Here is a 22,991-nt window from a genome sequence, read left to right on the forward strand (position 1 = left end):
AAATTGGGATATTTATATAAAATAATTTTAATTAAAATATAATCATATAAAATGATAATTATAAAAAGGATTGTTGTATACTATATGCATTCGATCCTTGAATTATACTATATACTAAATTATATTTTATTTTCGTTCTATTATGTTGATATGATATTACTGAAATAAGTTCAGACACTAGAATAATTTACCATAACCAATTCCGTCGGAAAAACAAATGCCAATTTTGACGGTCCTAAAAAAATGTTAAAATTTATTATCATTCATGCAGGTGAATTATATTAAAAAATTATTAAATACTTTTAAAATATAAATGATGTGATTTTTATCCTATAATAAAATTCTATATAATTGAAATTGTTTATGAAATTTTTTAGTAAAAATATTGTAGTAGAAGTGCCACGCATCTCACCTAGGGCTGAGCACCGACAATGTCGGAGTCGGTGCTCAACCCTAACTTTGACTCTGACTTTGTTAGAAGTCGAATCTGACTTCTAACTCTGATTCCGTTCGCATAGCATCCGATCTTACTCCGTCTCCGATTTGTCGGAGCGGAGTCGGATTTGGGCCTTTTATTGGGCTTTTTTTCTTAACCTATTTGAAATTTCAATTTGACAATTTTGGACTTTCACTAATCGGATTTGGGCTTTCAGATTTCATTTTTTAAAAATATTTTTTCAATTTCAATTTTATTAAAATATAACCAAATTTGAAAAAATAAATCATTGTACAAATTATTGTTATTATACCTTAGTATTATATGTTATTATATGTTAATATTTATACATTAGTATTACATGTTATTATAAATTTATATATTTGTATTTATACACAATATATTAGCATTAAATGTTTATATACATTAGTTGTTATTATAAATTAGTGTTACATGGTAGTCATATATGGTGTTTACATATACTAAACTATTATTAGTGAATTTAGTCTATTTATATTATAGTATAAGCATATTATTTTATAATAATTTGTTCATATTAGTATATTATTGAATTAATTAACTATATAAGTTATAGTTATATAAAAAATATATGATTAATATATAAAACATATATATATATTTTTATAAAATATGTATAATATTGAAATGAAGTCAGACTCTGTACATTGCCACCTCCAACCACTGTTATTAATACCGTACCGTACCGTACCGGCCAGTACAACCGGTATTTGCCGTACTGGCCACTGGGCCGGTACAGGTACTATATATATTTCGTACTGGCCGTACCGGCCAATATTTCGGCTTATGTACCGGCCAATATTTCGGTCTTAATTTTTTTTTCATTTTTTTATACTATAAGCTCATTTTTGACACCTAATTCAGATTAGACTATTTATATATATGTATTTATATATAATTTATTCATATATAGACTATTATTTTGAAATATAATTTATATACATATATTTATATATATAATTTATTCATATATTGACTATCTCGAAACGGTACACGAAACGGTACTGGTATCGAAATATTTCGTTTCAGTGCCTTGACCGGTACAGCATCCGGTACGGTATTCAAAACATTGCCTCAAAATCCAACTCTGACTTTTTTAATTAAAAAAACTCCAATTTCAACTTCAAATTATTGGAGTCAGTTGGAAACAGAATTAGATTTTTGAATTTTTGATTAGCTCTAATCCCACCGCAGATTTTTTTTCTTTTATTATTTCTATTTTCTCGTGGGCCAAAGCAACTGGCCCGTGTGCCGAACTGAATCCGATTTTATTTCTAGGTCAATCGGCCCATGATCTTCCCTGGGCAAAACCCTAGATAAACCCCGACCTCCTAACTTAGCTCTTTAATTTTCTTGGCAATCAAACGAAAGCTTTTTTTTTTTAGCGATGCTAGAATCCTCTTGTAACTCTACTGTGATAATGAAGATGGTAGAAATTGAAGATTGCGGCTGTAGTATTAATTCTATGGGGATGCTGTTGTAATGAGGAATGTAATGGAAATGGAATGTTACGGACTGATGCAATAGTGAATGTGCACACCAGGTGTTTGGATAAATGGCTAGAAGAAATATATTGCTACGGGAGTAACTTCGAGGGCTCCCAACCTCATTCAGAATTCACTTCTTATAATATTCTCTGATACTCAATTCCACTACCTTCCATGCCTTAAGACGTTGCTCTAACAGAATTTTGAATAATCTAACTTGACCTCCCAGTATGCAGAAAATAAATGACAGACCAGTGTATGAAAACAGACAATTGATAGACGAACGCAACTTTTGGAATTACTACGTTTACAGACCCCATAATAAAGACAATTGAAACGGTGCGTAGCACCCATCTACAGGCTACAGCTAATAAAAACACCCAGCAATACGGTGCGTCTTGTTCTTCAAGTCCCTGACTCCCACGACGTCGTTCCAGCCTTCTTTGAACTGCTTCAAGTCTCCCTTCTTCACTTCAACAGATCCCGCAAAGCACTTGACTTCAGTAACGCAGTTCCTGTCTTCTTCCTTAGCGCCGACGGAGCCCTAACAAGCGAGCGATGAACTACCGGTTCCAAAACCTCCTGGGAGCCCCCTACCGAGGAGGCAACGTGGCGATCACAAGCAACAACCTGCTCATCTCACCGGTGGGCAACCGAGTCACTGTCACTGACCTCGTAAAGTCCCAAACGGTAACCCTCCCCGTCCAATCTTCCTCCGACATATGCCGCCTTGCCGTCTCCCCAGACGGCGTTTTCCTCCTCACCGTTGACGGCAACAACCGCTGCCTCCTCATCAACCTCCACCGGCACGTCGTCCTCCACCGCATCTCCTTCAAGCATCCAGTGAATGCCCTCGCCTTCAGTCCCTGCGGGTCCCGCATCGCAGTCGCTACCGGTAAACTCCTCCAGATCTGGCGCTCCCCGGGCTTCAAGAAGGAGTTCTTCCCCTTCGAGCTGATCCGAACATTTGCCGATTTTGACGACAAGGTCACGGCGTTGAATTGGAGCCCCGACTCGATGTACATACTCGCCGGGTCGAAAGACTTGACGGCGAGGCTGTTTTCGGTCAACAAAATCGGTGTTCTCAAAATGAAGCCGTTTTTGTTTCTGGGTCATAGAGACACGGTAGTCGGTACATTTTTGGGAATCGATAAGAAGACCAACAGAGTTAATATGGTTTATACGATTACGAGGGATTGTTACATGTTCAGCTGGGAGTGGAGTGGCGTTGAGGGTACATTACACGAATCGGCAGGTGGGAGTTGGGAGCCGGACTCTCCGGGGACGCCGGAGAGGGAAATGGAGTGTGGGAATGTGGTGAAGACGAAGAAGAGGAAGGGTTCTGACGATGCTAAGGATGGTAATTTGGAGGAGAATGGTGGGTATTTGAGTGGAGGGAAATGGGGTTTATTGAGGAAGGATTGTTTTAACCAGGCTCCAGCGAAGTTAACAGCCTGTGATTATCACCGGGGCCTCGATATGATGGTGGTGGGTTTCTCAAATGGGGTTTTCGGGTTGTATCGGTTGCCGGATTTCGTTTGTATTCACTTGCTGTCGATATCTAGGGAGAAGATCACCACGGCAGTGTTTAACGAGGCAGGGAATTGGTTGACGTTCGGGTGTGCGAAGCTAGGGCAGTTGCTGGTGTGGGAGTGGCGGTCGGAGAGTTATGTGTTGAAGCAGCAGGGGCATTACTATGATGTGACTTGCGTGGCTTATTCTCCTGATTCCCAGCTTTTGGCTACCGGAGCGGATGATAACAAAGTCAAGGTAAATCAATACGTGAAATGTTACTTTTTTATTTTTTCAAACAAACGGTTACGTGGTTGATGTAAGGTTTTTGCTCAAATGCAGTTTGTATTCTATGATTTTGCATATTTTCTTTTAAAAACCCCAAGAGAAGATTTTGTATACTAATGGCAATTGACCCCCAAACAAAATGATTATTTGCTGAGTGTTAGTTTTTTAGTTTCCTTTTATCCTATGAAGTTTGTAGTTGAACTCATGTAAAATATTTAGTGTTTGCTTTGTACAGGTGTGGACTGTTTCATCAGGCTTTTGCTTTGTAACATTCTCAGAGCACACTAATGCTGTGACTGCTCTCCATTTTATGGCCAGTAATCATTGCCTCTTAAGTGCATCTCTGGATGGGACTGTTCGTGCATGGGATCTGTTCCGTTATCGAAATTTTAGGACATTCACTACCCCTTCATCTCGGCAATTTGTTTCTCTTGCGGCTGATCAAAGTGGTGAAGTGATTTGTGCTGGAACTCTAGATTCATTTGAGGTATTTTTCTCCCATTTCTGATGGATTGTTAACAATCAACACTCTCTTGATTTTCCACCTCATTTTTCCTGAAATTGTTTCAATGCCATGTTAGATCTTTGTTTGGTCAATGAAGACGGGTCGTTTGTTGGATATTCTTAGTGGTCATGAAGGACCTGTTCATGGACTGATGTTTTCTCCTACAAATGTGAGTTGACCTGCCTCTTGATCATTTTTCTGCACTAATGACAGGTTCCTGCTTTTCCGTTTTATCAGAAATTGATTATTGTTATTTTAAAGTTGGTTTTTACGGGAATGTTATTTACCAACAAAATTCCCCTCTCTTCTGTTCATCTTGGAGAATTTATTTTTTGATAAATAAAAATAAATTTGAATAGTTTTTGAGAATATATTTAACCAAAGTGTAGTATAACACTTTGGTTTGTTAGTTGCAGATTTTGGTTTTCGTCTGAACTCAATAGGGCACTTTATGAGGTGTTTGGTTTTCACATATAGGAAATCTTAGCTTCTTCATCATGGGACAGAACTGTTCGGTTGTGGGATGTTTTCGAAGGGAAAGGTGCTGTTGAGACATTTCCTCATACACACGATGTACTTACGTTGGTTTATCGTCCAGATGGAAGGCAATTGGCTTGCAGCACATTAGATGGACAGATTCATTTCTGGGACCCAATCGATGGCTTGTTAATGTACACCATTGAAGGCCGTAGAGATATTTCTAGTGGTCGTCTTCAGAAGGATCGTAGATCTGCAGCTAATTCAACTTCAGGAAAGTACTTCACAACCTTATGTTACTCTGCTGATGGGAGTTATATCTTTGCTGCTGGGCGTAGCAAATTCATCTGTATGTATGACATTGCCGATCAGGTTAGTTTGTATATGTTTTTTTGTACACGCATGACGAATTCTCTTTATAGTGAATCTATTCTTTTGTTTCTTAGTTTTTTTATGCATTTTGTCTGGTAATTTTTCTGGACTGTTTTCATGATTTCATTGATTTTAGGATCTGAAAATTGCCTTCTGTGCATATGATAAAGAGTTTTCACCACCTCTTATCATTTGTGGTGTGAATAGAAAACTAGACACATAGCTGTGTGCAAGAGATTTCATTTTCTAATAACTGATCAAGTTTTCAAGGGTCAAGTATATTGAAAATGACAAAAAATGGTGTGAAAGAATTATACTATATGGTCCTGATCTCACTTCTTTATAACATTCAATTCTATTTTACACATACCTTTTCTCCCTTACAAGGGCTTTTGAAGACATGCTGTTTTCCCGCCAAGTGCTTTTGAAGGCCGTGCTTAATTGCTTATAAATCATGGACTATGTTCTTAAATCTTTATTTTAGAAAAAAAACTTAAAATACATGTTCTGATACCAGTTTTTTTGGATAAGAAAACGTTATATATAGTAGAATGATAATACCAATTTGGATATTGTGCATTATTCACAATAATTTATTTCTGTGCCTCCTTATTAGGTTCGTAATCTTTTTGTTAAGTGGGCTTGACTGTCACCTATAATGTCAAACTGGATCAACATTTATAATATATTTATGCTAATGATACATTTGAAATAATTTTGGCAAAATACAGTTTTCTTGAGAAGACAGTAAAGATGAGCATTCAACGTTTTATACATAATTATAAACCTATAGTTTACTACCAAAAATAGAAACGTACGGTGGAATATATATTATAAGATATGTATGACTTTGTAATAATGTCTTGGGTATGTCAGTGTCCAAGATCTAGGTATATTGAATTGAATATTCTTACATGCTTTTGCATCTAAACTGCACAGGTGTTGCTGCGACGATTTCAAACAACCTGTAATCTCTCTCTGGATGGAGTTCTCGACCTCTTAAACTCGAAGAATATGACAGCAGATGGCCCTCTGGAACTAATTGATGATGATGTGAGTGACACAGAAGAAGGTGTTGACAAACAAATCCGAGCGAAGTTAGATTATGATTTACCTGGAACTGGGGCCAACCGTGGAAGGCCTGTTGTTCGTACAAAATGCCTGAGAATTGCACCCACTGGGCGGAGCTTTGCTGCAGCAACGGCAGAGGGTGTGTTAGTTTATTCAATTGACGAATCCTTCATCTTTGATCCTGCAGACCTTGACATAGATGTTACACCGGAGGTATCACCTTTATAAACCTGTAACTTATGCTTCTAATAAAGATATGAAGATCAATAGAAAATGAGTTCTTGATGCCATAATTTTCTCTCTGTTTTCCAAATATTCATTGAAACAGAATTTAAATCACATTAAGGCACACTAGCTATTAACATGTCTATCTCATTTGGAAGTTGCAGTATTTTTCCATCTCCTTTTAATGGCAGGGTTTTCCTTTTCTGTTTGAAGGAACTATTGCCCCATCTCTGTTTAGTAACAGTACTTTTTGTCTGCTGAGTGCTGATTTATATGCTTCTTCTTCTTCTTCTGTTTCTTCCTTTTGTGTTGTTATGTTGTTATACAGGCAGTTGATGCAGCACTAAATGAAGATAATCCAAATACAGCTTTAATTCTTAGCCTTCGTCTAAATGAGGATGCGCTAATAAAAAAGTGCATTTTTGCTGTCAGTCCAGTAGATATACCAGCTGTTGCCTCATCAATCCCTTACAGATATGTGCAGAGGCTAATAGAAGCAATTGCGGATCTAGTAGAAAGCTGCCCGCATTTGGAGTTCATACTTCGATGGTGTCAGGTACATTCCTCTTAACTTCAATATTTCAAACTTTTTCTGTTCACAGTAGATGGGTTTCTAGATCTCATTTGATGATTGTGATTGATTTGTTTGGCAGGAGCTATGCAAAGCCAATGGCAACTCTATTCAACAGAATTCTAGAAATCTGCTTCCTGCTTTAAAGTCTTTGCAGAAAGCAATCACCAGAATACATCAGGATTTGGCAGATACATGTTCTTCCAATGAATATATGCTTCGATATTTATGCTCCACAAGCACCACGAAATGAATAGGCACGTTATCATTGTGGGCACTCTTCAGCACAAACCTTCCTTGCCAGGCATGGAATTTCACGCTGCAGCCCTCAAGAAGCCGGAGTCTGCAAGCAAATCCAGTGCGTTCATTGTAAAGTCATTCAGTCAGGTACCTAAGTCTACTGTTCTTTATGGATGAATGAGTGGCGTCATCAGTTCATGTTGTCTATCTGATTGTATGGGATAGGCAACACAATATGGCATCATAGAAAAGATTTTGTTGTGGAGTAGATGGGAACTTTGATGGAATCGATTAGTTCGGGTACTTCTCTTTTTAGTCTATTATTTTTTTTTAATATATGGATAATTGTTCTTAAACCTGAGTTGGCCGCTGAGACATTCAGAATGAATGGAATTCTTTTATGGCCATTGTAGCGAATGTCAACAGCAGGACTAAATAGATAGGGTTATTACATGAACTTGGCTTGGGTTTGATGAGGGACGTGTTTTTTGTGTCTTGTTATGGGATACATGTTCTTGCCTCTCTGTCCTTTGATTGACCTGTTATGGGATGAGCTTTGCCAACATTCTGATTACATGTCAGTACAACGTTTGCAAAGAGAACAAGATGGCAGTATTTTTCTCTATAAATGAACGGAGATCAAGGGCTGCTTGTGGCGCCCCCAATCCCCCTTATATAAATACATAGGGATTGAGACACCAGGATGGTGACAACAAGGTCACACATCCCAACGAAGTGCCAGTGTGTGTACATGCAACAGTGTACAAATAAAATAACGCAGCGGATAGTCATTTAAGTACCAGAATTTATTTACAATCAAACATCAGTAAAGATTTAAATAGCAGTTATACAGTAATTCATAGAATAATTTACAATAGTTTTGAAATAAACAAACGAGTGATCCCAGATCACTCAGGCGGAGCCGTCTCCTCAGGCTCGCCTTCCTCCTCCTTCTCATCAGCATCAAAATCTGCGTTACTACAACATGGTATCGCAGGTAAGTATAACCCAAAACAACAACGTAATATAAAATGCATTAAATGCAACTAACATGCATGCACATGAAAAATATGCATTTTTCACAAACATCATTTTTCCCGAAAATGATAATTTTCCAACACACACCAAAATCTCATTTTGGCCCAAAATATCCGTAAAACATTTTCCCAAGAAATGATTTACCCAAAAATCAACTCGCACTATTTTCCCAGAAAATAGTGCATTAACTCCAAATGCACTATGCATTATTTCCATATGCACCATGGCCTCCCCTATGGACCATCCGCACGTCCTGGCTTCGCAGCGGTGCTCAGTTCCGCGCCCAGTGCGTACATGGCCAAGCACCCACACTACGCAACGAGCGATGCCCAGTTCCGCGCCCAGCGCGTACGTGGCCAGACATCCTCTAGTCCCCGCCAGCAAAAGGACCACGAAGTCGGCACGAGACCATCTCGTCCGATCCCATTGTCGCCCGGCGACAATTCAGGGGACGTTACTCAGTATATTCCGCTCCCGAGTAACCAGAGGAGCTCCACCGAGTTAATACCCCATCTCGGCTTGGGGTCGTGATACACACGCACTAAAAATATTATCACATAAAATCATAGCTTTTCAAATCACATGAACATGAATGCAATACACGAAAACCCAGTTTTCTTTTACAAACATGATCATGCATGAAATAATGAAATGCACATGTACCAACACAATGTCCAAACCAACAATTACCAATCCAATCAAATCCAACCAAACAACTCCAATCACAAATCCATCCGACCCCCGAACTCCTTGGACTCAGTCCGGCATGCCAAAAATACAGTGAAATGGATTAGTGCAAAAATACATTTAAATTACGAAAGTTCTTTGGAGAAATACTTACAGTGCAATATAATAATTTTTCGAGGATCACGAAGTTGAAAAATGCGACGTTTGAGCAACACCACAGTGTAAAATACACTGTGGCCGTGGGTCACAAATACCAACTTTTCAACGAGGACAAACGAAAACCCAAGATTGATAGGGTAGGGCCTAGAGAGGTCGGTGAAGCTAGTGGTGGTGGTGGTTTGCCGTGGGTGGCGGCGCAATGGGTGGTTTTAGGCCAAAAATGCACAAATCGGAAATGGACTTGGTGGGGCTTCACCGGTGACGGATCGGAGTTGGGGTTGGGTCCAATGGGTTGCCAAGAGGCCTGGGATGAAGTGGTAGGAAGATGGTGGCCAATGGCGGTGCGACGGCGGCGCAACGGCGGAAAGTGTGCCGCGGTTTCGTGGGTTTCGTGGGGGCTACCGGCGGCACGAACGGAGGTGATATTGGTGGGGTAGGACGGCCGGCGGCTGGGGAATCTAGTGGGCTGGGCGGTGTCGACCACCGCCGACGGACGGCGGCGCTGGGAGGGGACGTTGGAAACGGGCGGAGGAGAGGAGAGAGAGAGATCGCGCGGGAGAGGAGAAAACCGAAGGAAAATAAGGAGAAAAAGAAAAAAGGGAGGAAAAGAAAAGGAGAGGAAAGAAAAAGAGGGAAAAAGAAATGAGGTCCAATCCTCATAACTTGGGTCACAAAAATGATCCAACGGAGATGATTTTAAAACCACAAGTTAAATAAAATAATTTAAACGTAATGGTAAATTCAAATTGAAATAATTAAAATCCCACGGTAATTAATTTAAATATTAAAAGCAATTTAAATGCATAACAATAAATAAATATTAAGAAAGCACATAAAAATAATTTTCACCAAATTAAAATCATAGAAATAAACTCACTAAAAATCCAACCAATTTTAAAATAAGAGAATAAATTTTGATCACATAAAAATAATTCCTTCAGTAAAAATACACTAAAATACGGGGTGTTACATCCTCCTCCCTTAAAAAAATTTCGTCCACGAAATTGGCAAGGTCAAATATTAAACCAAGACAAGATCAAGATTCAACCAAGAGAATACTTAGAACATACCGTCAAAATCAATCAAACAAGTATGGATATTGCTCCCTCATGTCGGCCTCTCTCTCCCAAGAGAAATCTTGAGCCAACGGATCACCCCATGCCACTTTCACCATAGGTATTACCTTGGACCTTAACTCTTGCTCTTTCCAATCCACGATCTGGGTTGGGGCAACTTCATAAGTAAGGTTGGGCCGCAGTTGGATGTGTCCGGGATCCACAAAACGTGGCTCTTGTTGTCCAAAACTCTTCTTCAATGAGGACACATGAAACACATCATGAACATCTCCAAAATAATCTGGCAAGGCAACTCTATAAGCAACAAGCCCAACCTTCTCTACGATCTGAAAATGGCCAATATATCTTGGACTAAGCTTTCCTTTCTTACCAAAGCGCTTAACGCCTTTCATAGGAGAGACTTTAAGATAAACCCAATCTCCTTCTTCAAAGGATAAGTCTCTTCTTCTTGTATCTGCGTAACTTTTCTTGCGACTTTGCGCTTCAGCCATCTTCTTCCTGATAAACTGAACTTGATCCTTCATTTCTTGAATTATCTCAGGCCCAAGCAATTTGTTCTCGCCAACTTCATCCCAACATAAAGGCGATCTGCACTTCCGTCCATATAAAGCTTCATACGGGGCCATCTGAATGGAGGAATGAAAACTGTTATTATAAGATAACTCAATAAGCGGTAAGTGATTCTCCCAACTTCCTTGGAATTCCATGACACAAGACCGCAACATATCCTCCAGAGTCTGAATAGTACGCTCTGATTGGCCGTCCGTTTGGGGGTGATACGCCGAACTAAACTTCAATTTAGTGCCTAATGCTGCCTGCAAACTCTTCCAGAAATGGGACGTGAATCGCGAGTCCCGATCTGACACTATACTCTTGGGTATTCCATGCAAACGCACTATCTCCTTGACATATAACCGAGTCAACTTACCCAACGAGTCAGTATTATTAACAGGCAAGAAATGGGCACTCTTGGTCAACCGATCCACAATCACCCAAATGGAGTTCTTCCCACTAGGAGTCCTCGGCAACCCTACCACAAAATCCATAGAAATATCATCCCACTTCCACTCCGGAATAGGGAGAGGTTGGAGTCTACCAGCAGGTCTCTGATGTTCAGCCTTCACCTGTCGGCATGTGTCACATTTCTCAATAAACAGAGTGATGTCTGACTTCATTCCTTCCCACCAGAAATTCTTCTTTAAATCCCTATACATCTTCGTGCTTCCTGGATGAACCGAATAAGGAGCCGCATGAGCTTCTGCTAAAATCCGCTCTTTAAATTCAGAATCTCGGGGAATCACTCTACGATCCCGAAACCGAAGAATGCCATCCTTATCCAAGCTGTAATGCAAGGGTCCTCTAGACTTTCTGACTCTTTTCCTGATAGCCAACAATTTAGGGTCCTTTCTTTGAAGAGCCTTTAATTCTTCAAAATCCACTACTCGGACATTCAAGACTGAAGATAATAATTCTTCTTGCTGTGAACTCTCGATAAGAAGTCTCCTCATTCCACAAAGGAGAGAGTCCACATCTGATGATTTCGCTTCATCCACTTGTTGTGACTTCCTACTCAAGGCATCAGCGACTAAATTTGCCTTTCCTGGATGATACTTGATTTCACACTGATAGTCGCTAATTAGCTCTAACCACCGTCTCTGCCTCATGTTTAGATTCTTCTGAGTAAACAGATGCTTCAAGCTCTTGTGATCAGTATAAACTTCACAGGTTTCGCCATACAGATAATGCCGCCAGATCTTAAGCGCAAAAACTATTGCCGCCAACTCCAAATCATGCGTGGGATAATTCCTTTCATGAATCTTCAGCTGACGAGATGCATAAGCAACAACCCGTCCCTCTTGCATAAGAACGCATCCCAATCCGAATTTGGATGCATCACTAAAAATCACAAATGGCTTGTGTGGCTCCGGAAGTGCCAAAATAGGTGCCGTTGTCAATCTTCTATTCAACTCTTGAAAACTTCTCTCACATTTGTCAGACCATACAAACTCAGTATTCTTCCTAGTCAAGGCAGTGAGAGGTCCTGATAGTCGAGAAAAACCTTCCACAAATTTTCGATAGTAACCGGCAAGTCCCAAGAAACTTCGTATCTCACGAACTGTCGAAGGGCGAGGCCACGACAAAACAGCTTCTACTTTACTAGGATCTACAGCCACCCCTTCTTGAGAAATCACATGTCCAAGAAACTTAACTTCTTCTAACCAGAATTCACACTTGCTCAACTTAGCGTACAATTGATGTTCTCTTAATTTCCCAAGTGCCAGACGAAGGTGACAAGCATGCTCTCCCAAATCTCGAGAATAAATCAAAATGTCGTCGAGAAACACCACCACAAAAGAATCCAAGAAAGGCCGAAACACCCTATTCATTAAATCCATAAAAGCAGCAGGGGCATTAGCTAACCCAAAAGACATCACCTTAAATTCATAATGCCCATACCTCGTCCTGAAAGCAGTCTTGGGCACGTCCTTATCTCTTATTCTCAACTGATAGTACCCTGACCTCAAGTCAATCTTCGAAAAGATAGCCGCTCCCTGAAGTTGGTCAAACAAATCATCAATTCTTGGTAGAGGATACTTGTTCTTAATAGTCACTTTGTTAAGCTCCCGATAATCTATACACATTCTGAGAGTACCATCTTTCTTCTTGACAAACAACACGGGCGCTCCCCACGGTGAAGTACTAGGCTGAATAAATCCCTTGTCGACCAGTTCTTGCAATTGAGTCTTCAACTCTTTTAATTCAGCCGGTGCCATGCGATAAGGTGCTTTATGCACAGGAGCCGCACCAGGTTCCAAATCAATAACAAATTCCATATCGCGAACGGGAGGCAATCCGGGCAAATCATCTACAAACACATCAGGAAACTCGCCCACAACTGGAATATCTACTAACGACTTCTTCTTAGATGGCGTAGACTCAACTTGGACCAAAAAAGCATCTGCTCCACGAGCTATATCTCTCCTAGCTTGAATTGCTGATATAATTGTTGGTTTTGCCTTCAACTTACTTCCCGCGAATTCCACATAATCATCATCCGAGAGTTGAAAACCAATTACCCGACTTCTACAATCAATATTTGCTGAATATCGATATAGCCAGTCCATTCCCAAAATTATATCAAATCCCAACAACTTGAATACAATCAAATCTGCATCCAGTGTCCTTCCTCCAAAATCCAAAGGACAGCCTAAAGCAACTTTAGAGCACCACACCATCTCACCATTTGGAAGTGCCACTACTAGAGATTGTGATAAAGGCTCCGTGACCAGATTACACATCCGTGCAAAAGTGGCAGACACAAAAGATCGAAACGCCCCGGAATCAAACAAAATACATGCATAGAAATCATATAGGCGAACTCTACCTGAAGCAAACACATCCACCAGACAATCCCAAATAATCCAACCATAACAAATATTAAATCAAATTAAAATAATTAAATGCATACCAGTAATAACCCCAGCATCGTGGGTCTCTGGAGCTCCATAATCCACATCACCAGGGGTCACTGCATAAACCCGAGCTTGTACCAACTGTCTCTGGTTGCCCCTTCCACCTCGTCGACCTCCTCGCGCTCCTCGTGCTTCTTGCCCTCCTTGAACTTGACCAGGACACTCCCGAGCAAAGTGACCCGGCTGGCCACATCTAAAACACTGAATTCCTCTCTGGCCGCACTCACCCTCATGGGCTCTATTGCACCTGTTACAAACTGGAGCTCGACCTCCAGCACGAACACCGGTGGTCGTCTGCGGACGGGCACTAGTCCTTTGCACGAACTTATGAGGCGACCCAGAACTACTCCCTTCGCCAACGTAACTCCGCCTTTTCTGACCCGGAGGGGAACCTGCTCCAAAACTATTTTCCCGTTCTGCAATGCTGGCTAAATCCACTAACTCTTGAAAGTCCTTAATCCGAAGGCAGGCCACTTGTTTACGTACCTCATGGTGCAAACCCTCCAGGAAGCGCTCGACCCGCAACTCCTCCGTAGTAATGAGGTGAGGAGCGAACCGTCCAAGCTCCATAAATTTTCTTGCATATTGCTCCACAGTCATGCCACCTTGGACCAAATTATTGAACTCCCTGGCCTTTTGCCTTCTCACTGAAGCAGGAAAGAACCGGTCATCAAATTCTTTCTTGAAACGCTGCCAAGACACAGCAGCCAAGGAACCCAACTCCATTTCTAATAATGTCCGCTTGGTCTCCCACCAATTTGCCGCTTCACCTTGCAGCATATAACTTCCATATAATACCATCTGAGCCTCCGTGCATCCACAAACTTTAAATGTTCTTTCCAAATCTTGAATCCACCTCCTAGCTCGCATTGGGTCCTCCTCCCCAGTGAAGGCAGGGGTCCTATGCGTTAAGAAGCGCTCATAGGGACACCCCACTTGGGCTCCTCTACTTGAATCTCCCTGCGGCGGTCGGAAATTCTGTTGAAGAAATTCTGTCATTCTATTTAATGCTCTTGCCATAGCATAATTTCCATCACCTCTAGGTAACTCATCTTCAGGCACCTCAGCTTGCCTTCTTGGTCTCACCATAATCCTGTCATAGAACATTCTCCAACCCCGCTTAAATCCAGATAATTTATACTCAACCAAAAATAAACAATAATTAAAGAGATAAATAAAATAATTCAAATAACATCAATTAACATAAAATGACATAGCAACAAACTCATAATATAAAATAAATAACTTAACTTACATCTCTTAAAAAAAAAAAAAATTTTTTTATTATTTTAAAATAATAATAAAAATAATTTTCTGGTACTATCCTAAGAGACATGTGGTTTTACCCAGAGCCGAACTGCTCTGATACCACCTGTGGCACCCCCAATCCCTCTTATATAAATACACAGGGATTGAGACACCAGGATGGTGACAACACGGTCACACATCCCAACGAAGTGTCAGTGTGTGTACATGCAACAGTGTACAAATAAAATAACGCAGCGGATAGTCAACTAAGTACCCGAATTTATTTACAATCAAACATCAGTAAAGATTTAAATAGCAGTTATACAGTAATTCATAGAATAATTTACAATAGTTTTGAAATAAACAAACGAGTGATCCCAGATCACTCCTCAGGCGGAGCCGTCTCCTCAGGCTCGCCCTCCTCCTCCTCATCAGCATCAAAATCTGCGTTACCACAAAATGGTATCGCAGGTAAGTATAACCCAAAACATCAACGTAATATAAAATGCATTAAATGCAACTAACATGCATGCACATGAAAAATATTCATTTTCCACAAACATCATTTTCCCCGAAAATGATAATTTTCCAACACACACCAAAATCCCATTTTGGCCCAAAATATCCGTAAAACATTTTCCCAGAAAATGATTTACCCAAAAATCAACTCGCACTATTTTCCCAGAAAATAGTGCATTAACTCCAAATGCACCATGCATTATTTCCATATGCACCATGGCCTCCCCTATGGACCATCCGCACGTCTTGGCTTCGCAGCGGTGCTCAGTTCCGCGCCCAGCGCGTACATGGCCAAGCACCCACACTACGCAACGAGCGATGCCCAGTTCCGCGCTCAGCGCGTACGTGGCCAGACATCCTCTAGTCCCCGCCAGCAGAAGGACCACGGAGTCGGCACGAGACCATCTCGTCCGATCCCATTGTCGCCCGGCGACAATCCAGGGGACGTTACTCAGTATATTCCGCTCCCGAGTAACCAGAGGAGCTCCACCGAGTTAATACCCCATCTCGGCTTGGGGTCGTGATACACACGCACCAAAAATATTATCACATAAAATCATAGCTTTTCAAATCACATGAACATGAATGCAATACACGAAAACCCAGTTTTCTTTTACAAACATGATTATGCACGAAATAATGAAATGCACATGTACCAACACAATGTCCAAACCAACAATTACCAATCCAATCAAATCCAACCAAACAACTCCAATCACAAATCCATCCGACCCCCGAACTCCTCGGACTCAGTCCGGCATGCCAAAAATACAGTGAAATGGGTTAGTGCAAAAATACATTTAAATTACGAAAATTCTTTGGAGAAATACTTACAGTGCAATATAATAATTTTCCGAGGATCACGAAGTTGAAAAATGCGACGTTTGAGCAACACCACAGTGTAAAATACACTGTGGCCGTGGGTCACAAATACCAACTTTTCAACGAGGACAAACGAAGACCCAAGATTGATAGGGTAGGGCCTAGGGAGGTCGGTGAAGCTAGTGGTGGTGGTGGTTTGCCGTGGGTGGCGGCGCAAGGGGTGGTTTTAGGCCAAAAATGCACAAATCGGAAATGGACTTGGTGGGGCTTCACCGGTGACGGATCGGAGCTGGGGTTGGGTCCAATGGGTTGCCAAGAGGCCGGGGATGAAGTGGTAGGAAGATGGTGGCCAATGGCGGTGCGACGGCGGCGCAACGGCGGAAAGTGTGCCGCGGCTTCGTGGGTTTCGTGGGCTTCGTGGGGGCTACCGGCGGCACGAACGGAGGTGATATTGGTGGGGTAGGACGGCCGGCGGCTGGGGAATCTAGTGGGCTGGGCGGTGTCGACCACCGCCGACGGACGGCGGCGCTGGGAGGGGACGTTGGAAACGGGCGGAGGAGAGGAGAGAGAGAGATCGCGCGGGAGAGGAGAAAACCGAAGGAAAATAAGGAGAAAAAGAAAAAAGGGAGGAAAAGAAAAGGAGAGGAAAGAAAAAGAGGGAAAAAGAAATGAGGTCCAATCTTCATAACTTGGGTCACAAAAATGATCCAACGGAGATGATTTTAAAACCACAAGTTAAATAAAATAATTTAAACGTAATGGTAAATTCAAATTGAAATAATTAAAATCCCATGGTAATTAATTTAAATATTAAAAGCAATTTAAATGCATAACAATAAATAAATATTAAGAAAGCACATAAAAATAATTTTCACCAAATTAAAATCATAGAAATAAACTCACTAAAAATCCAACCAATTTTAAAATAAGAGAATAAATTTTGATCACATAAAAATAATTCCTTCAGTAAAAATACACTAAAATACGGGGTGTTGCACTGCTGCAGCCTGCTCCTCATTTATATTTGTTTCACAATCTTCTCAATAATTCAAATATATTTCACTACCACAAAACTGAAAACCTCAGTATATGAACTGAGTTTATCCATCAAACAATAAAATACAAGACATTTTAAGCGAGTTTGTGCACTGTATTAATAACTGCGGATTCATGAAAATAATTTATGTTATGTGATCATTATGTGTGGAATATTACGAGTAACAAGACTCTTAAAACAATAAAGGGTACGCCAAACGCATATGGCCTGATGACATAACACTCAAACCTCCAAAATGGAGTTGGTCTTGGGTTCAAACTTCCCTTTCCGAATCATAAAAATAATAATAATAAATAAATAAAGGGTAAAAATGTTCTTTCAAATTTATCTCTAAAGAAAGTGGGAAAACGAATCCTATTCATGATATTTGAAATAATTAAATAAGGATACTTTCTTAATTATTATTATTTTCTATTGCATTGATTGATATAACACCTTTTAAACGAATTTATAAATTAATCATTTAAATAAACATAATTGAAGATAATCAAAATCAAAATAATAACTTCTTTTTTTATAGAGAACTTGGCGGAGAAGCCCAGTAGATCATGAACAGTGATTATGGATCGTTTGTTCAGGCCCACGATTTATGGCCTCTTCTATGGGCCACAGTATTATATATACACAAGTAAAAAAAATATAAAGTCCCTCCCGAAATCTAAAGAGTTTTGTTACACAACTTTTATGGCACTTTATATTTTATATTTTTTTAAAATTTAAAATTTTTAAATTTTTTAATATTTTTTTTTTCAATTTGTTTTGAGTTTTTTTTTTTAAAATTATTTATATAATAAATATTTGATAAAAAAAATAAAAATTAAAATTAAAAAAAATGTGGATTGTAGTGTGTGAGAAGTTCGTGAATATTTATTTAAATCTAAAACCCTTCGGAGCGTCCGAATTCAAAACCCTTACAAAAGGAACGATAAAAGAAGAAGAGTGATTCCCCCGTATACAAATCCCACGCCAGCAATGAAGAAGAATAAGAGCAGTAAGAACTCGCTTTATCTCTCCGCCAAATCTACTCCATAATATATATACCTTGTAATTCATTGAAAACAATCTTTTTTTTTTCATGCGTTAACCCCAAAACCTCGTAGTTTCATTGGGATTATCTGGTTCTATGCAGTTCGTGGAGAGGCGGTGGGTGGAGTGCTTGTTGACGAGGACCCTAATGAGCCCACCATGGGTGAGAAGCTCGCGAGTTTGAATCTGATAGAGAATGATCAATCCAAGAGTGATGGTTCAGAGACCGATGATCACAAGAGCGGAGAGAAACGGTCTGAGCCCTATTCTTCTCTGCTTGCGCAGCCTCCAAGTGCAGACTCGGTTCAAGTGCTGCTTAAGCAGGCATTACGCGCCGACGACCGTGCGCTTTTGTTGGGTTGCTTGTACGACCGAGACGAGAAGGTCGGTTTTGCTATTTCTCTGCAGCTTTGTGTTTGCTCAAGTAAGCAAGAGCTCGGATTTCAAATATGTTTGGTGTTTGTGTAGGTTATTGCGAAGTCAGTTTCGTCGCTGAATCCGGCGGATGTTCTCAAGCTTTTGCAGTCTCTTGTATCGATTATTCAGTCAAGGTAACTCTTTTTATTATTATTATTTTTTTGGCATAGTTCCGGGTTCATATGTCATATGTGTTTGGCCAATTTAAGTAGATGGAATTTATTAACGAAGTCTGCCATGGGTGACACTGAATTGAATTATGGTTACCTTTTTCTTTGGTTTCGAATCTTATTGCATTGTTGAGAATGTGAGTGGATGTAGAGAGGCTAAATCTCGTCAGAATAATGTTCTCAGTGCTTTTATTTTTCAAAAGGAAAAATCTAAAGGAAGTCGATTTCGCCCACTCCCCTTGCTCACCCCATTACAGCGGGGGTGATTGGAGTGTGCACCTGTCTTCCCAAATTCGTCAAGGTACCTGTTGCAATATATAAATTGCGTAACCTTTCTATAGAACTCTAAACCCTTAATATTAATTAGTTTAAGCTTTTGGGAAAAAACTAGTACTGCCGATTAATTTATGCTCTACCGGAGGAATTCAAGAACGTGGGCACCGCTGCATCTCGGGAGGGAAAGAGGAGGACGGTGGTTTTTCAGGTATTGGCCAAAGGTGTTCCAGTCCCCGCGCTTCTGGTTTTTGTAGTGGCTGCTAGGAGTTGAAGCTGTTGAAGAAGAGCTTGCGGCAGTTAAGCTGTTATTGATTGTAATAGAATCATTGATGCTAGTGTTGTCGGAGTTGGAACTCTCCATTAATTCTGGGATTGAGTCCATGGATCTCTTTTGGGTTTTTGTTTGGTTTTTCTTGGATCTTAGAGCAACAGTAGCTTTTTTCCTAGGAAATTGTGATGATGTTGTATTTCTTTGCTTCTGCGATCTTGTACTCAAGCTTCCTGCTTCTAGTTCTAGGATTTTGCTTCTTAAAGCTAGAATAATCTGAGGACAGTGAACTGAGAGAGGGAGAGAGTTTTATTTCAGAAAAGGATGCATATATACTGGTTTCTTATAGGGGAGCAGTGGATCATGAGTTGTCTATTTTATTCAAGGGCATGAAAAGAGAATGGAAAAAAAGAAATTAAAGAAAAGAAAAGAAAGATAGGATTTGGGGGAGGGGAGACGAAGGGGAGAAGAAAATGGATCTGGGAAGTCGATGGTGTTCTTCTTCTCATCTCTTCGCGTTTTTTTTTTTAAAACTAAAAAAAGCACTGACAGCAGCAGGCCACATCAGCTTCGTACGCGGATTCGTCCGCCAAATCGTCTGTACCTAGACGAACTGTTTTCGAGATTGGTGTTCTTCTCTCTCTCTCTCACTGTTTGTTTAAGGTGTTGATGTTGTGAATGAGGAAATAATGGAGAACGGACTATTTTGATTGGTAAGTTACAAGACCCGGTTGGTTTCAAACCCAGTCGTTGTTGTTGTAAATTTCCCTATCATTTCTTATATTGGGTTTTCTGGTTTTCTCTGTTGGCCAAATGCTACACAGTGACCAAGCATTACTAATTCAGCTTTAGGCATGTAAAACCATACCCTGATTGAATTATCAACTGTCTACTTCAATTTATTTTTTCCAACTTCTTGAGTTAAACAAAAGTTCAACTAGTTCCTGTATGGGTAGTGTCGACTATGTCAGTTCCTGATTTGGCTGGAAACCAACAAGCTGCAGTTTTAGATTTGTTGTATCGTGCCAATGGGACGGTAACTTGGAATGTCACTTTTACTAGAAATGCTCAGGATTGGGAACTTGACGAGATGGCAGATTTTTAAAGCTACTTGTATTCAGCGAAGTTGGGAGGAAATGGGGGTGACCGCATGTTGTGGATTCATACCGGTAGAAAAAAGTTTACTGTTAAATCCTTTTACAAGGCTTTGACAGCCCAGCAGTCCACATTCTTTCCGTGGAGGAGTATTTGGAAGGTCTTAGTGCCTTCTAAAGTTGCGTTTTTCACCTGGACTGCTGCACTTGGGAAGATCTTGATGGTTGATAATTTAAGGAAGCGGGATATGGTGGTCATTGAGTGGTGTTATATGTGTAAAAGGAATGGAGAATCGATAGATAATTTGCTTTTACATTGTGAGGTGGCTGGGGAGTTATGGGATGGTATCCTTAATAGAGTCGGGCTGAGTTGGGTCATGCCTAAGAGCGTGGTGGAACAATTAGCGTGCTGGAACAGGAGGCATAATAGCGCTCAACTGGCAGCAATGTGGCGAATGATACCTTTGTGCTTAATGTAGTGTCTATGGTCGGAAAGGAATTATAGGTGTTTTAACAACAAGGAGCGTGCAGTGGGGGAATTCTGGAATTTTTTTTATATTCTCTCTTTTACAGTGGTTTTCTACTATTGTATTGAAGGGTGAGAATGTCCATGAGTTTCTATCTTCTTTTCAGCTTACTAGAATGTAATTAGGTATCTCACTTTGTATACTTCCTGTGTACTTGGGCTTTGCCTAGTTTCATTCTCTTCAATAAAGATACTTATTTACTTATAAAAAAAACAAAACTATGTCAGTTCTTTTGTGAGAATATGAAAGTCTAAGGTCTTACCTACATCATGAATCTAATTGATTAAAACCGTGTAGATCTCTACTTGACGTGAATCCCATTTTTATGCTCGTTTCTGCTTTTTTTTGTTGCTGGTGCTTAGGAATTCCTGTCCATGCTTGTGTTTAAATCTCTATCAGTAAGTGCGCTTAATGAATTTTTATGTTGTATTTCCACTACAGGGGTGCAATTTTGGCATGTTCACTTCCATGGCTAAAAGGTGTACTACTTCAACATGCAAGTAGTATAATGTCCGAAGAATCTTCTTTACTCGCACTGAATTCTCTGTTTCAGGTAAAAGTAAATGCTTATTTCATTATGGAAACATTTTCAGTGAACATATTACAAAATGCATACAACACCTCGATTCCATGCATGTTGCATATCTTCACATAAATTATTTCCGATGCGAGATTTCAAAAGCATATCTGTAATTGAAAATCAACATTTTTCTTAAGACTTTGGAAATGTGGCCTGTATTTCCTTGACATTTGGGATATTGATCAAATACACCTTAAATAACCCTTTTCCAGTAGTTAGAATAGGAATCTACTCCAAATTCAAAAAAACTATAAAATGGATTGTATTGTTGAATATCATAAGAAATCACTTTATTGAACAAAACAAAAAAGAAAAAAGAATATCGTAAGAAATGCTAATAGTCCCATTTGAAGTCAATGCAATGTTCTGTAGTGTTTAATTTTGATACTCTTATGTTGGCTTGTATACGTGCAGCTCATTGAGTCAAGGGTCTCGACTTTTGAATCAGCTATTCAACTACACAGTTGCTTGGATATCCTTTATACGGGGGTGAGTATCTTCCTGGTAAAAATTTGTGATATGGAGTTCTGTGTGTTTCTTGTATACACGTTATGCAAACCTCTTGAGCAGGTTGTGGATGAGGAAGTAGAGGAGAATGGCACAACAGTGCCAGTAGTTTATGAGGATGAGGATGAAAGCGATGAAGAGGAATCTGAGGAAGCCATGGAAACCGATCAAGACAGCAAAGATGAGGAAGCATCAGATGAAGCATTTGATGGTGTTAGTGACATTGAAGTAATTGATAGCATGCCTGATTGATGCAGATTTAGGCTAATTTGTTGTATTCTTGAAGTTGGGTCCACTGTGCATTCGGATTGCAATATTGTTTTAGAAATGGAAGTGATATAATTTATTAACCTCAGTATGCAGCCTTCATGCATGTTAACAGTTTGGCGAGCAAACATCCCTCTGTTATGGAAGTTGGAAGGAGACACTACTCCCGTCTGAAACCAGCCCGCAGCCCGATTTATTGGATTTGGAACCAAGACTAATATCAGTGGAGCACATGCAAGACAAAGAAACCACACAATATGGGAATTTTGAGACTACCTCGACAAGAGATCAATCAAGCTTCGTCGCGGAAGAACAGAAAGAAACAGAAAGTTCCCTAAAAGAGTTATGCAATTTAGAAATTTTGTGGATAACACAATATTTACTGTTATCCATGATAATTATAAATAAAAAGAGATCTGTCACATACACAAAGTAAACTTACAAACTGATGTGGTTTTACGAGATCCATTAAATTTACAATAAAATTAATTTTATAAATTGACGTACTACATAAAGTCATATCAGTTTGTGAATTTACTGTTGTGTAATTTTTTTGT

General features: G+C 39.9%; 2 protein-coding genes across 2 annotated transcripts; both read left to right on the forward strand.

The window, feature by feature from the left end:
• The first annotated feature begins 2,423 nt into the window (after positions 1–2,423).
• Positions 2,424–7,699, forward strand: LOC121246268 (periodic tryptophan protein 2). Its single transcript, XM_041144375.1, has 7 exons — positions 2,424–3,732; positions 3,998–4,249; positions 4,344–4,436; positions 4,745–5,116; positions 6,056–6,400; positions 6,741–6,968; positions 7,066–7,699. The coding sequence occupies exons 1-7, from the start codon at positions 2,521–2,523 to the stop codon at positions 7,234–7,236; spliced, it is 2,673 nt and encodes an 890-aa protein (XP_041000309.1). The 5' UTR covers positions 2,424–2,520; the 3' UTR covers positions 7,237–7,699.
• A 10,482-nt stretch (positions 7,700–18,181) lies between these two features.
• LOC121247823 (WD repeat-containing protein 43-like) lies at positions 18,182–22,522 on the forward strand. The gene is made up of 6 exons (XM_041146273.1): positions 18,182–18,293; positions 18,432–18,712; positions 18,797–18,879; positions 21,522–21,633; positions 22,075–22,149; positions 22,231–22,522. Exons 1-6 carry the CDS (start codon positions 18,275–18,277, stop codon positions 22,417–22,419), a joined length of 759 nt encoding a protein of 252 aa, XP_041002207.1. The 5' UTR covers positions 18,182–18,274; the 3' UTR covers positions 22,420–22,522.
• The last annotated feature ends 469 nt before the right edge of the window (positions 22,523–22,991 follow it).

This window comes from Juglans microcarpa x Juglans regia, chromosome 1S (assembly GCF_004785595.1).
Source record: "Juglans microcarpa x Juglans regia isolate MS1-56 chromosome 1S, Jm3101_v1.0, whole genome shotgun sequence".
NCBI lineage: Eukaryota > Viridiplantae > Streptophyta > Magnoliopsida > Fagales > Juglandaceae > Juglans > Juglans microcarpa x Juglans regia.

Bases quoted from the DNA above. Each gene is read 5' to 3' on its own strand.
- LOC121247823 (XM_041146273.1), top strand. The intron at 18,880-21,521 runs GTAACTCTTTTT...TTTCCACTACAG, and splicing joins GTATCGATTATTCAGTCAAG to GGGTGCAATTTTGGCATGTT. The intron at 22,150-22,230 runs GTGAGTATCTTC...CCTCTTGAGCAG, and splicing joins TGGATATCCTTTATACGGGG to GTTGTGGATGAGGAAGTAGA.
- LOC121246268 (XM_041144375.1), top strand. From the start codon at position 2,521: ATGAACTACCGGTTCCAAAACCTCCTGGGAGCCCCCTACCGAGGAGGC. The intron at 4,437-4,744 runs GTGAGTTGACCT...TTTCACATATAG, and splicing joins TGATGTTTTCTCCTACAAAT to GAAATCTTAGCTTCTTCATC. The intron at 5,117-6,055 runs GTTAGTTTGTAT...TAAACTGCACAG, and splicing joins TGTATGACATTGCCGATCAG to GTGTTGCTGCGACGATTTCA.